At 48.0% G+C, this 11,950-nt stretch overlaps 4 protein-coding genes across 4 annotated transcripts; all 4 read right to left on the minus strand.

Annotated features, from left to right (window-relative positions):
• Nucleotides 1-3,394: 3,394 nt before the first annotated feature.
• On the minus strand, nucleotides 3,395-4,561 carry VTN00DRAFT_5408 (uncharacterized protein; the record flags this gene model as incomplete). The annotated part of the gene is made up of 1 exon (XM_069431936.1): nucleotides 3,395-4,561. The coding sequence occupies one exon, from the start codon at nucleotides 4,559-4,561 to the stop codon at nucleotides 3,395-3,397; it is 1,167 nt and encodes a 388-aa protein (XP_069287845.1).
• A 31-nt stretch (nucleotides 4,562-4,592) lies between these two features.
• On the minus strand, nucleotides 4,593-6,282 carry VTN00DRAFT_5409 (uncharacterized protein; the record flags this gene model as incomplete). Its single annotated transcript, XM_069431937.1, has 2 exons — nucleotides 4,593-5,861; nucleotides 5,926-6,282. The coding sequence occupies 2 exons, from the start codon at nucleotides 6,280-6,282 to the stop codon at nucleotides 4,593-4,595; spliced, it is 1,626 nt and encodes a 541-aa protein (XP_069287846.1).
• Nucleotides 6,283-6,514: 232 nt separating this feature from the next.
• Nucleotides 6,515-7,009, minus strand: VTN00DRAFT_5410 (uncharacterized protein; the record flags this gene model as incomplete). The annotated part of the gene is made up of 1 exon (XM_069431939.1): nucleotides 6,515-7,009. The coding sequence occupies one exon, from the start codon at nucleotides 7,007-7,009 to the stop codon at nucleotides 6,515-6,517; it is 495 nt and encodes a 164-aa protein (XP_069287847.1).
• A 1,616-nt stretch (nucleotides 7,010-8,625) lies between these two features.
• VTN00DRAFT_5411 (uncharacterized protein) lies at nucleotides 8,626-10,303 on the minus strand (the record flags this gene model as incomplete). Its single annotated transcript, XM_069431940.1, has 5 exons — nucleotides 8,626-8,699; nucleotides 8,934-9,168; nucleotides 9,238-9,501; nucleotides 9,931-10,097; nucleotides 10,147-10,303. The coding sequence occupies 5 exons, from the start codon at nucleotides 10,301-10,303 to the stop codon at nucleotides 8,626-8,628; spliced, it is 897 nt and encodes a 298-aa protein (XP_069287848.1).
• Nucleotides 10,304-11,950: the final 1,647 nt, after the last annotated feature.

Raw genomic sequence — 11,950 nt, forward strand, 5'->3', positions numbered from 1 at the left:
GATAGAGCTGTAAATCGCTTCATAATTGGCCGGCATATTCAGCTGTTTCCAGAGAGCTTTTGAACACACAATCAAGGCGCCGTACAAAGCTTGTATTAAGCTCCGGACTATCATTAATGAAATCCTGTGCCTTTCCAATGGAACGACGAAGCCCTCATATAGTAGATGGAGGTGATAAGGAACTAGATGGCGGCGGTGTGGTAAAGAACTCAATCTCTGGTGTAGGACTCTTAGCCTTGCGTAAAGGCCCCATAACTTCTTCAGGGTTGAATGGATAAAGGCCTCGTTTTTTAAAGGCATCTCAAATTGTACACGGTTTGAAGGTTTTCTCGCATACAGTAGGAATCTCCTTTAAAAAGGCTGCTTTATCGTCGGTTTCCACACCTAGGCCAGCCAGATAGTTGTTCCGGTCTCGATAGTAGTGTTTATATACCTGAAATGGCTGGCCATCAAGCGGTTGAATAAGATGTGTTGTATGAGGCAGAAAGCAGTATGGAATAATGTAGTTCTGACCGCAAAACTGAAGGAATTCATATGTCAGATGAGATCCATGTCCATCAAAAAGTAGTAATCAGGGCTCATTCTTCCGTGTAAGACAGTCTCTGGTATAGCAATCAAAATGATAAATCCAATCAAGACCAATTAGATCAGTAGAATAGCCCTTAGGTGACACCGCTACACGGTATTCGCCTGGGATATCTGATTCATACCATCGCTCCATATGGATGACGCCTTTAAAGATGAAATAAGGCGGTAGAACAAAACCATCTGCAGCAATACATTCTATCGCAGAAACCAATTCTCCTATCTCTTTGGATGGATTGCCTCTCAATGTCTGATTAGGCCTGGTTGTCACCACTTTCTGAGCTTTTCCTTGGCCTAATTGGAAGCCAGTTTCGTCAAAATTGTAGATATTCCGTGGCGGAATCTGCGAGATAAAATCCTCCAAAACATCATACCAATGTTGAATTTGACCAAGATCTTCTGCATTTAAGCGACCCCTTTCCTTTGGCTTCTGTTTGACTAATTTAAATTCATCTGGCAGGCGTTTAATGAAGCGATAGACCCAGGCATTTCCAACCATATGCGGTGTCTCATTCCCGACATTCCGCTGAAGAATTTGGTTTGCAGCGCGCTCAATCATTGTAGGAGTAGGTGGAGTGTGTAAAGAATCTAGCTGCTGAATCCAACGAACTAGAGCTTTTTCTTGTATGTCATCAAGGGCTTTTGTTGATATAGGACGTGAGGAAAGGTCTGCACAGCCATTGAAGCGCACTCGAAGGCGTTGATAAGGAACATTGAATTGATGTGACAACGCGCTCAAATTTGGTTTTTTTTCACATTTAGCAATTTTGCAGGCTTCAGAAATACGTATCTCAATATCAGAATTAGAATTCATCTTGATGGTGGTGTGTAGGAAGTTGAATAGTGTCAATTTTATCGTTTGGATGAAAATTATCGTATGGGTGAAGCAGACCAAACCCCGAAGGGCGGGTGGGGATGCTTAGTAAGAGACGGCTACTTCTTAAATCTACCCGTAGTACCTATCTACTGACGTAGCTACCAAGGCAGTAGTACAACACATCATAAACAGTGTAGTAGAGTACAGTCCACTGTATTCCAACGGCTGTCTTATCTTCGGCATATATCCCTCCGCTCTTAGAAGGTCATGGTCCGCTCGGGGGGGATTCTTATCCTGTCTGGCGTGGGGGTGCGGGGTGAGGGTTGAACTTCAGGTGGCCTAGGTATCTAAGCTATGCAAGCATGTATGCTAACTTGGAGCCTTACTTACTACATACATCCGTCTGAAGAATCAGTAGCTCATCTCTCTGATCAATTGATTGATTGATTGATTGATGAGGGGCTTAAATTGGTTTATTTGACCAGCTGAAAGTGAACAAAAGTTGCTCAATTCTTTCCAGAGTGCCCAAACACCAACCAAACTAGGTACCTATCTATCAAAAATCTACGAGCCACCCCGTCGCTTTTCCCGTTCTAGTTGGCAAGACGTGTTTGGGAATGTAAGTTTACCTCCATCCAGTAAAAGCGGCACTTTGGCCGAGTGTGCTGGTACAAAATGTACTCCGTATACTGCGTGCCGGCACATACAAACACCTCTGCCCAGCACATCTGAACTAGAATGACCTGCTTCGGTTTACTAGCTTTCGCTATACCGCACCCGGTTGTTCGGGACGCCTAGAACCTTTTCTAGCTATCTTGCGTTTCAACATCCCAGGACACTGGAGCGCTTGGTGCCATGTGATCATTGGTTCACTACCCCCTCAGCTTAGACTCTATTTGCTCGGCCAAAGGTGTCCTACACGAGGATATTGGTTGCTATGCATAGTAAAATCATATCAAGTTATGAGGTTTTTCCGGTTTCTCTGTTACTTGTTTACCGCCCACGTTCGCCTGTGTTCAACTGATATTTCAGACATCAGTTGGTAAGGGAGAATCCGTGTTATTCTAGCTCCAGGCAGTGGCTGTGAGCATCACTTGGACTTCCATCCGGATGACCACCAGCGAATCCCGGCTGTTGTATGTTTTTTTGCCCCAAGTTCAGTTTTCCCACGTGGGATATCTATGGGTATGAAGTAAATCAATTTGATGTATATCGGTACATCTATCAAGATCTTGTAGGTCAGGTCTATCTTTCTAGGAATATATGAGCTTTTAGTTCATATTGATTGCTAGAACTATCCCACGGTTATTGTGTTCGTGGTAGCCGGTCTTGTCCACTCCAAACCTGATCACTTCGTCAATTTCATGTCGACCATCAACGTATGCTGCTGTGTTGCCTATGGTAAAGCCTCCTGTTCACTATGACAAGGACGAAAATAGAGACAGGCCACTCAAATCTCTATGGTATTGTGCCGATGGGAGCGGCGATTTCTGAACTATTTTACTTAGGTGTTTTGGAATGTAGGAAGGAGTTATTATTATTGTTATTGTTGTTGTTGTTGTTGTTAGTAAGATAATGTGCGTGAATTAGGGTACTAGTATAACCAATTTCAAAAATTAGAGATTTTATTTATACGCATTTCTTAAAATTAGCAATAAGACACTTCCCTACAAAAAGACGATATGCTTTTTTATAGTAAAAGCCCGGACCGTAGGCTTATCCTAGCCAGTCGGTTGATACTTCTACGTACCAGAGTTGTGGCGAGACAGGCGGTTCTGGTTGGACAACGCAGTATCGTAGCCTTCATATGGATAGGGCAGAGAGGGATTCTTAACACCAGTGCATGCGGCTTGATGGTCCTCAGGACAATCAAGTGCATGGCTAGTGGGTTAGCAATCAGCAATAGTATAAGGCATTCAAAGACATTACTTTAGATACCAGTGGCCACTCTTGACAATCTCCCTATAACCAGATACAATGGATCCTTCTGCTCTACACCAGATCGATTGTCTGAAAGCAATCTCCCAAACCCTCCATAGCCTCCCCCTGCATGATTCCATGTAGATATGTATCTCCCACCATACGATACTGCTTTATACCACCCTCCAAAGTTTGCTCTCGCAGGACCCGCGGCACATAAGACCCAGGCAGGATCCACACGCCATCACCAGCGTCCACATCCTCCGGTCCGAGGCCAATATACTTCCTCTCTGTCACGTAGAGTCGCCGGCCACCGTAGACATGCAGATATGACACTTCGAAAGGCTGTCCGAATGCGTCGTTCAGGAGCCTTCCTTCATTGGAGAAGATGCGCACGTCGGAAGATTCCCAAAACCTTCGAATCGAGTCACGAGACGGAAAATAGCTCTTCTCTGGGGGCTCGGAGCCTGCAAGTCGGTCGAGCTGCTCAAGGCCATCATTGAGTTGCCGGAAACAGTCGTCAGCATCCGTTGTCTTCCTCACTGCGTGAGAGATTCCCAGAGCTTGTGCCATTAGAGCCTCCAGCAACACCCCACTTGGTGAGGAATGCCTCGCCGCAGCAGCGCTATTCTGGGCCTCACCGCAGACAATTTTGCACAAGGTTTCACGGAACTGATCGCCGAATGAGTCCGGTGGCCTATCGTTGGTAGGCGTTCGGTTTGCACAGAGGGTTCGCCAAAAGGCCTCAGATCGCCCTTCGCCGGTTGGATATACGAGATCAAGATATTCCGCAAGATCAAACCAGCTGGTGTCGAGCCGGACGACGGATTCTCCATCCATGGATCGTCTCTTCCCAACATGTTTGATCCGATCAAATAAGGCTCCTTCTACCCGCAGGACATTCCATTCTAAGGGCACAAGGCTTTGCTTCATGATCTGGATCATTTCGGCAATCCTGGGATCGTCGGTCTGACCATCCGGGGTTATCGACATGGCCTGCAACGCGTACCATGAAGCCTGAGACAATGGGCTACGTGGATCCCGAAGTAATACACTGTTCACTTGGTGTCGGTCACCACAGGCTCCGTTGTTCGGTGTGCCAGGTAATGGCCTTGAGGCAGTGACAGAAAAATCAGGGACCCACGAAGGTAGCCCCGGAACGTTGTTCATCGAAACAGCTGCCCCATTGAGAAGGATGTCCAGTGTCCCTTGCTCGGCCATAATGTTTCTGGTGGTCATGGTGAACAGTTTTTCGGTGGGAAGACTGTACTCAAGGCGCCAACGGCGTCCCGGTGTGGACAAGGAGATCAAGCCGAGTATTGCGAATACCTTGTCTTTCGGTAGCGTTGAATGATAGTGTTCTAGTGACGTCGACCAAACGAGACATCGAGAACTCCTCTCTTGCCCTTTTGCTATTGAGAATGGTTGCCTGTGCCCTCAACGAGGCGTACTTATACATCATACACAGGTCCAACTCGAGATGGTGAGCGGCTTCTTTGGGAGGAGTCAGGAATGTAGAGCAGGGTATTCCGTAATTCAACTGTCTTGATAGAATATCCCGTGAAATTTCGACAAATGCAGCGAAGGGAATCTCGTGCCGTCCGCACCACATAACCACGTCGTTGGCACTGACAATTTCCTGGAAGACCCAGACCCTTCGGAACCATTGCCTTCTGTAAAGGGTACCTAGTGCTAGCCACTGACGAAAGGATACCACAGGCAAGTCTGCACTGATGTAAGCCTGCTCTGTGTTTTCCCTATACGGCACGATATGACTGTCTCGAAGACGACCAGGCGCACCGTGAATCATCTGAATCAATTCAGTAGCTGGACCAGTCAAAGGGTCTTCTTCACCAAGCCAGACTTTGACGAAAGCTGCTTTTGAATAGATTATGTCCATGATTTGGATCTGCGATTGTAGTTCCTTCATGTCTGCCTGGTTGATACAGATCTTATCTATCCATATCCAGTCGTCAGGTCTGTCCAGACCATGAATAGAACTCTTTTCACAGGCTTGATATGACACGTCAGTATCTATAGCCTGTTGTAGGTATTCTGCTATATCCTGTCGACCATTTCCGGCGGCATACTCTGCCGCCGTTTTACCTTCATGGTCACGGGCTGTGGCGTCCAGGCCTAGAGCAACCAGCGACTTGACGGCGTCGATATGTCCATTCTCTGCAGCATGATGCAAAGCCGATTTGCCTTTGGAATCGGTAGCTTGTATGTGTGCACCTGCGGCCTGCAAGGCATGGAAGATACTTCCAATCTCATCTCTTTGGTTGACGAAAGCCAGAGCACGAAAGGCCATATTCAGATCGACATCATCGATTTTCACCTTCATTCCTCCATTTATGGCCAGTTTGTGTACGATCGTTTGACCCTTTTTGTCTGCCCGGTCCAACCGCCTGGCCCATGCATTGCGTGGCAGCTGGTGTAAGCAGTCAAACAGATTCTTCGGCACCAACATGAGCTTCCCATCGCAGATAATAGGCCAGGTCTCGGTGCTATGGGCTTTCCCTCTCTCCTCGAAACTCTCCTGTAAATAGTTGCTGTCGGCATGAGGGTTTCCCCACGTGTAGGGACAGACAGTGGTACGGGACCGATCGGTCCAGAATGTCAATGGTTTTTAACGTGCAATGGAGTAGCCCGTTCTCGGTCTCTAGCAACTTCATCACGCGGATAGAGGTAGTGCTTGGCAAGGGTACATACTCATACGGTAGAAGACCCAAATGATCATAGCTTGGGGGTTCCATGGGATTCCAGTTTGACATCATCAGTTCCGTTACCCTGCGGTCCTTGAGCGGCTCCGACGACCGCAGGGGCATATCTTCGAAGGCCTCAGGCTTCAATTCACGCATGAAGGCGATCAATTTCCTTAGCTGTTCGCGTTTCTCCTCTGTATTATCTTCTTCGTCTTCCTCCTCCTCTTCTTTGCTGCTATCTTCGTTTTCGACCATGATGCGTCCTCCAACTTCATCTTCAGCGTCCGAAGGAAGCCCAGACACCCTTTGGTAGTCTCTCGTGGGTGTAGTACCCCACCAACGGCATTAGGGAATTCCATAACCAAGCAACACGTTCAAAACTTACCTCCTCAAACAAATCCAGATGGAGGGATCTGACAAAATTGACCCAACCTGGGAACTATACATGATGAGCATCCCCATTGAAATCATCCCGCAATCAAGGTATTCACACCTGGGCTCGAGCCCACACAACGACACGATCCCCTTCCTGTAGTAAGCTCACAAACTGCCTCTTCTCTTCATTGTCGTTTCGGTCCCAAACCATCTCATGCGTCTGCCAGCTTCTCGACACCGGGTTCCGGGCCAGGACAATGCTCGTTCGACCACCAGTCCCCGGAATCTCAACAAAGCTCCACCCATGTCCTGCGATCTGGTCGATGAAGTCCTCCACATTGTCGTTCACGTCGTCGAATAAGTCGGAGGAGATATCCCGACTGTCGGCCTGGGGGCGCAGGATGCTCGTTTCAAACCAGGTCCAGGTCCCGGCGTTCGGATCATCGCAGTATCCTTGGTCATGACTTATGATTGTGAATTTAACAGCGTTAACGATGGATGGCAGCGGGGGCGACAGGAGACACAGCGCTGTTTGTGGCGGTCCGTCACTAACAAGGACCCGGTTAAGGTCCGCTTTAGCACTCAGCAGGATACCGCTGTTTTCCATTGTATCTGGCACCTGGGGTGGATTTGTTGCTTATGCTTATCGAGCTTGCGGTAAAATGGATTGTTTGCCATAGCTGGGGACGAGGCTCTCCTTAAATAAGTACCTCAACCTCCCCGTCAGCCTTGCGAGTGGGGATCTCGGGCCACTGAGGCTATGTCGATCACTCTCCGACAGAGATGTAACATCGGGTGAATTGGCTAAGCCTTGTGTAGTCTTTCCGCCTCTAGTGAATATTTAGAGCAAAATCGGCCGGAGAGCGAGTATAACCGTCCGAAGTTCAGATTTAATGCGTGGGAGATCTATGGGTGGATAAAGTATTAATCAATTGGACGTACATCGGGTATATCCATCAGAATCTTGTAGGTACATATCTGTCAGACTGCGCGAACCTAGTAATCCGAATGTATGATGATGAAAGCTCTGATTATTCGAATCTACCTAACATTATGACGGAGCATATCAGCCTTACTCAACCTGCCAAGTCTAGTTATTGTATATACCGAAACCTATGAAAATCTGATTTTTCGGTGGAACTACCAAACATGTGCAGCCGTTCATAGCAAGTTAGGCTAATCTAATAAAAGAAGTGCTTACCAGCAAAATGACATGGACTAGACACCTTTGGAGTCATAATTGACGTCCATACAGCGTGATTGGTGCTGAAATTATTGCATTGGAATGGATAAACAGGGCGTGAAGCAATCTGATTGGCCAAATCAAAATAGAGAAACTAATGTGCATTCAGAGTAAGCACCAGATGTCACAGATTATCTCATCATGATCCTGGACATGCTATCTACATGATCCTGTCTGTGGGGCGGCTGAGGCGGACATTCATCATCACCCACACCAACTGTTCTTCTGCAGTGGTGGAGCTGTCACAATATTAGCACACCACGTCAAAGCGCACTGAGACGTTGGCGGAGTCCACCGACGATTCCAGTCACCTGCGCGCAAGGCGAGTGTTATAGGGATCAGAGATTGCCTCAGGGAATCGGTTTCAATGACGGGAAGCTATATGACATAGTAGGTTGCAGCAACTGCAGAATATCACACTACGCACCACAGTCAATCCACCACACCGGGCGCTGATAGATCTGGATGATAGGATCGCTTGGCAGGTCGATCGTCTCAACAGGCACATCGAGAGGCAGGACGTCGTCTCTGTAGACAGCCACTCCATACGTTCATCGTATGCGGTGCGTCAGGAAGAGGCTGACATAAGGTCAGAGATGGCGTCTGCGTGGAACCTTCCAGGTCCAGCTCTGGAAGCCGGCTTTAAACGTGATGTATCTGCCACCACGCAGTGTCCGATGTCAACAGAGATGGGTAGCAGTTGTTGCAATCACAGCAGGTTCGAGAAGCCATTGCCGTGGTCAGTGTAATATATTGATCAACTGCTAGGCTGGCAGTTTTGGACAATGGGGACAACAGTGGCTCCGTGAGAGGTGAGGATGAGGATGGCAGTCCAGTTTATGTGACTTTTCGTATGACATCGGTTGCAGGTGTCTATAGTAACACAGTGAGAGATGAGGATGAGAGTGTTCAATGAAAGACAGATGGAGGTAGCAGAGCCGTGATCTTTATAGTATGTTGAGGAGACGGAGGTGTAATGTTTAGGTCTCGCGGTTGAAGGTCTCGATGACTAACAGGGCCAGTGATAGGAGACCCTGGTCATAGTCCCTCGAGTCTGTATCATGGGTCAACAGACCGGCTGGGTTCTACGACCACGATTCTAGGACTGTGTGGGCCTCTCTACCGTCTACCCCTGGCCGCGCAAGTTGCTGGACCTCGAAAGCCATAATACAAGGGTTTGCTGGCACTCAGTGATTCATTGCTTCAGCACCGGAGCTATGATAGCTAGCATGACATTTTCATCTACGACGCTTCCCTCTCGGCAGCGCCATTTCCTGCTGTCCGTTACCATTGAGCATCTGGGAGACCGATGCGGCCCATTCGCGCGACACGGCCATAAAGATGGTATTGCTTCCATCCTCAGTCACAGCGCAGAAGCAATGTGCGGGTGTGATTGCTTGGAAGTTCTTGTCATAGAAGGTCGCATGCCGGTTTTGAGGATACTTCCTGGCCAACTGCTCCACCTCGGATGGCTCTGCGGGATTTACCGTTAAGTGGTCGGCGACGATCCATTGATCATGCTCCTGAGTCTTAAAGGTGATCATGTGGCAAGGGATGTGGTCTCATTGTGCTTCTGCAGTATGCTTTGGTACCTGATGCTGGTTGAGCAGTCTAACATGTCTCGATGGACCCCCCAGGTGTCGGGAAGAGTCTGACTGCGGAAGCCATGTCGGACTTGCTCCAATGGCCTTTATATTCTGTTGGCTTGTCAGATTGAACCAGCAGGGCTTAGACGCTAACTTTTGCAGGTCTCCGCCGGTGAATTGATTGACGCCCGTGGTGGCCTGGCCAGGCTTGAAGCAATGCTTGCTCGTATCTTCAAGATCTCCCATCATTTTAATGCACTTCGTCTCAAGCTGATGTGTTTTTGGAACGTCTTTCATCTTTCAACAAGCTCCAGAATTGATTTGCCATTGTTTTCTTTTGGAAGCTTGAGTACTATGAAGCATCTTTCTCACGGCGAATCGTGCCACTGAGTTCAATGAGGCTGTTCTCAGCCGGGTACATATGAAGGTGAAATACAAACCTCTGAGCATGGAATCTCAAAGGGAAGTATGGAATCGTCACTTGTGAGATTGAGTGTACCAGCATCAAGGGGTCTGCATATCTTAACTGGCTCTATCCAGGCAGAAGAATTCGTGGGAGCGGATATTTAGGCAAATATTTCAAACACTTTGTGGATCCAACGTGCATACAACCTATACTGTAATAAGACAAGAGCACAGCAATCCCGTCTGCACGGCGGTAGCGGAATATTTCATGTTTGCTTCCCCTGTGTGACTCACAACTGTCAATGCGGTCTCTGGTGCCGAGCCCTCACTATAGTCTGCGTCAACAGATATCAGAGGAGATACAGGTAAGTCTTGCTGGCCTTCTGCGGCGTGGGTATCGCGACACACTTGCTTTGGATCTTGTAGATTCGATTCTGATTCTGGTTCTGGATCGATAGCGACTAAAATCCATTAGCTACACTTCATAGTAAAAGATGTATATACACTGACCTTTGTAAGCCTCTTCTAGTTCATTGAACCATGCTGTCAGAACCCGTAGGACGTCCAAGATATGCCGTTTGTCATGAGTGTCAACTTTCGTTGGGTCATCCCTCGGCAATGATACCTGCGTCTCGTCTGAGAATAAACGATCTAGAAGTATCGGCATGTCCTTGTAGCGCAAGGACTTGAAATACTTGATGTTTAATCCCAAAACCGCAGAAACCGCTAAAACCGCATCTAGGCAGTATGTCAGTCTCTAGACACTCACCGACCTTCTTGAGTGTTAAAACGGCTTGCACAGCGTGGGCATGCAGCAATGCCTTTAGCGCCTTCCGCAAAAAACTCCAAGGCTGATAGAAGACCTATATTGAAATGCTCGGGAAATCCAGCAAGAGGTCTGGGAGACTAGATTGGGCTGTGCATCAATAAGTATAAAAGGCCAGTGAACCATTAGTGGGGCACGTCGAGAGGGATTGGCCAACGAGATGATGAAAGCGCATGACAGGACCTGGCTGAAGTTCCAGCCATTACGTTGGTATCTCCATTACCGTCAACCACGCACGGAGCCTCCCCCGCATCCCCAGGCGTCCATGTGTCCAGATTCCCAATGAGACGTGGGAAATAGTAATTAAGCATGACGTGGTATCCTTGGGGATCCCGGGTGGAGAGGAGCGCATCTGTTGATTCTCACATCAGGCTGCTTTCCTGGAGACCCCTGACGCTCCATAACCCCCAATCCAATCCGGCTTGCTCTACCACTCGAGGGATCTTCCGAAGGGGAGGCAGTCAGCCCCTTTGAAGCACGGGCTCCTCCGGTTACCACTAACTGGACACGAGGCAGACTGAAATTCAGCCAACAAGAGAACGGTCAAAAATGGTGCGGGAAAGGGAAAGGGATGAGAAGAAGATAAACATTTTTACAGCTGACTCCTGAATCTGCAATCTTAGCGAGAGATGCCATGTATAAATTGCGGCCCCTTCCTGCGTGCAATTGTCAGGAATAGCTTACGCTACCGTATACAGCTCGAGGATCTTTCCTAATTAGGATAGTCGGGACTATACGATCATGTGACAAAACTCTTACCCCTCTTTTTCAGATCTCGTTCAGATAGATTAGAATCCAATAAGAGACATCATCCAGGAGCTCCTCGATAGGAACTAAGGCATACTAGACCGTACGAGATTCAGTGAACTCGACAGCAATAATTGGTCGCCTTGAAGTGGAAAAGCACTGGAATTGAGGAACTCCTTGACTAAAAAATCGAATTTTTAGCTCATTCCCGGGTATTGCTGTTTCTTGCCCCAGGATTGCTATGGCGCGGCGCTGCAACCTTTTCCAGAGGCAGCATAAGCTGTACCTGATGGTCTGCCGCTCATTGTAAGCTATATACCGGGCCGGTACCCGACTTTTTAGCACTAATAGCTGGCAGATCTCGCTTGGCAACCATTGAAGGTGTATGTTCACTTGTTGGATTTGCCTCCAAGCCTAGTTAGCACTACCACCCTGGCTGACATGATGCTGTAGGAGTTCAGGAAGATCCTTCTTTTAAATTGCGCCAGGCAAGGGATATGCTGCATTGCCAGCTGTCTAATCAGGTGATAACAGTATCACCGTGCAGCCACCATTCATATCCCGCTTTCCCATGGCAGGCTAAGAGAGCTGCACCTACGTCCGGTATCAACCACTCTCAGGTCGGGTAAGTGAATCAGGTAGGTTATTAGCTCGGTTGAGACTTTCCTAGAAGGGGTACAGCGCCGCACGTGAACGCGTTTAGACAATCTTTTCACAACATATTTAAATACCAGCTGAGTT

Source organism: Thermoascus crustaceus (assembly GCF_041956765.1).
Source record: "Thermoascus crustaceus strain CBS 181.67 unplaced genomic scaffold VTN00scaffold_3, whole genome shotgun sequence".
NCBI lineage: Eukaryota > Fungi > Ascomycota > Eurotiomycetes > Eurotiales > Thermoascaceae > Thermoascus > Thermoascus crustaceus.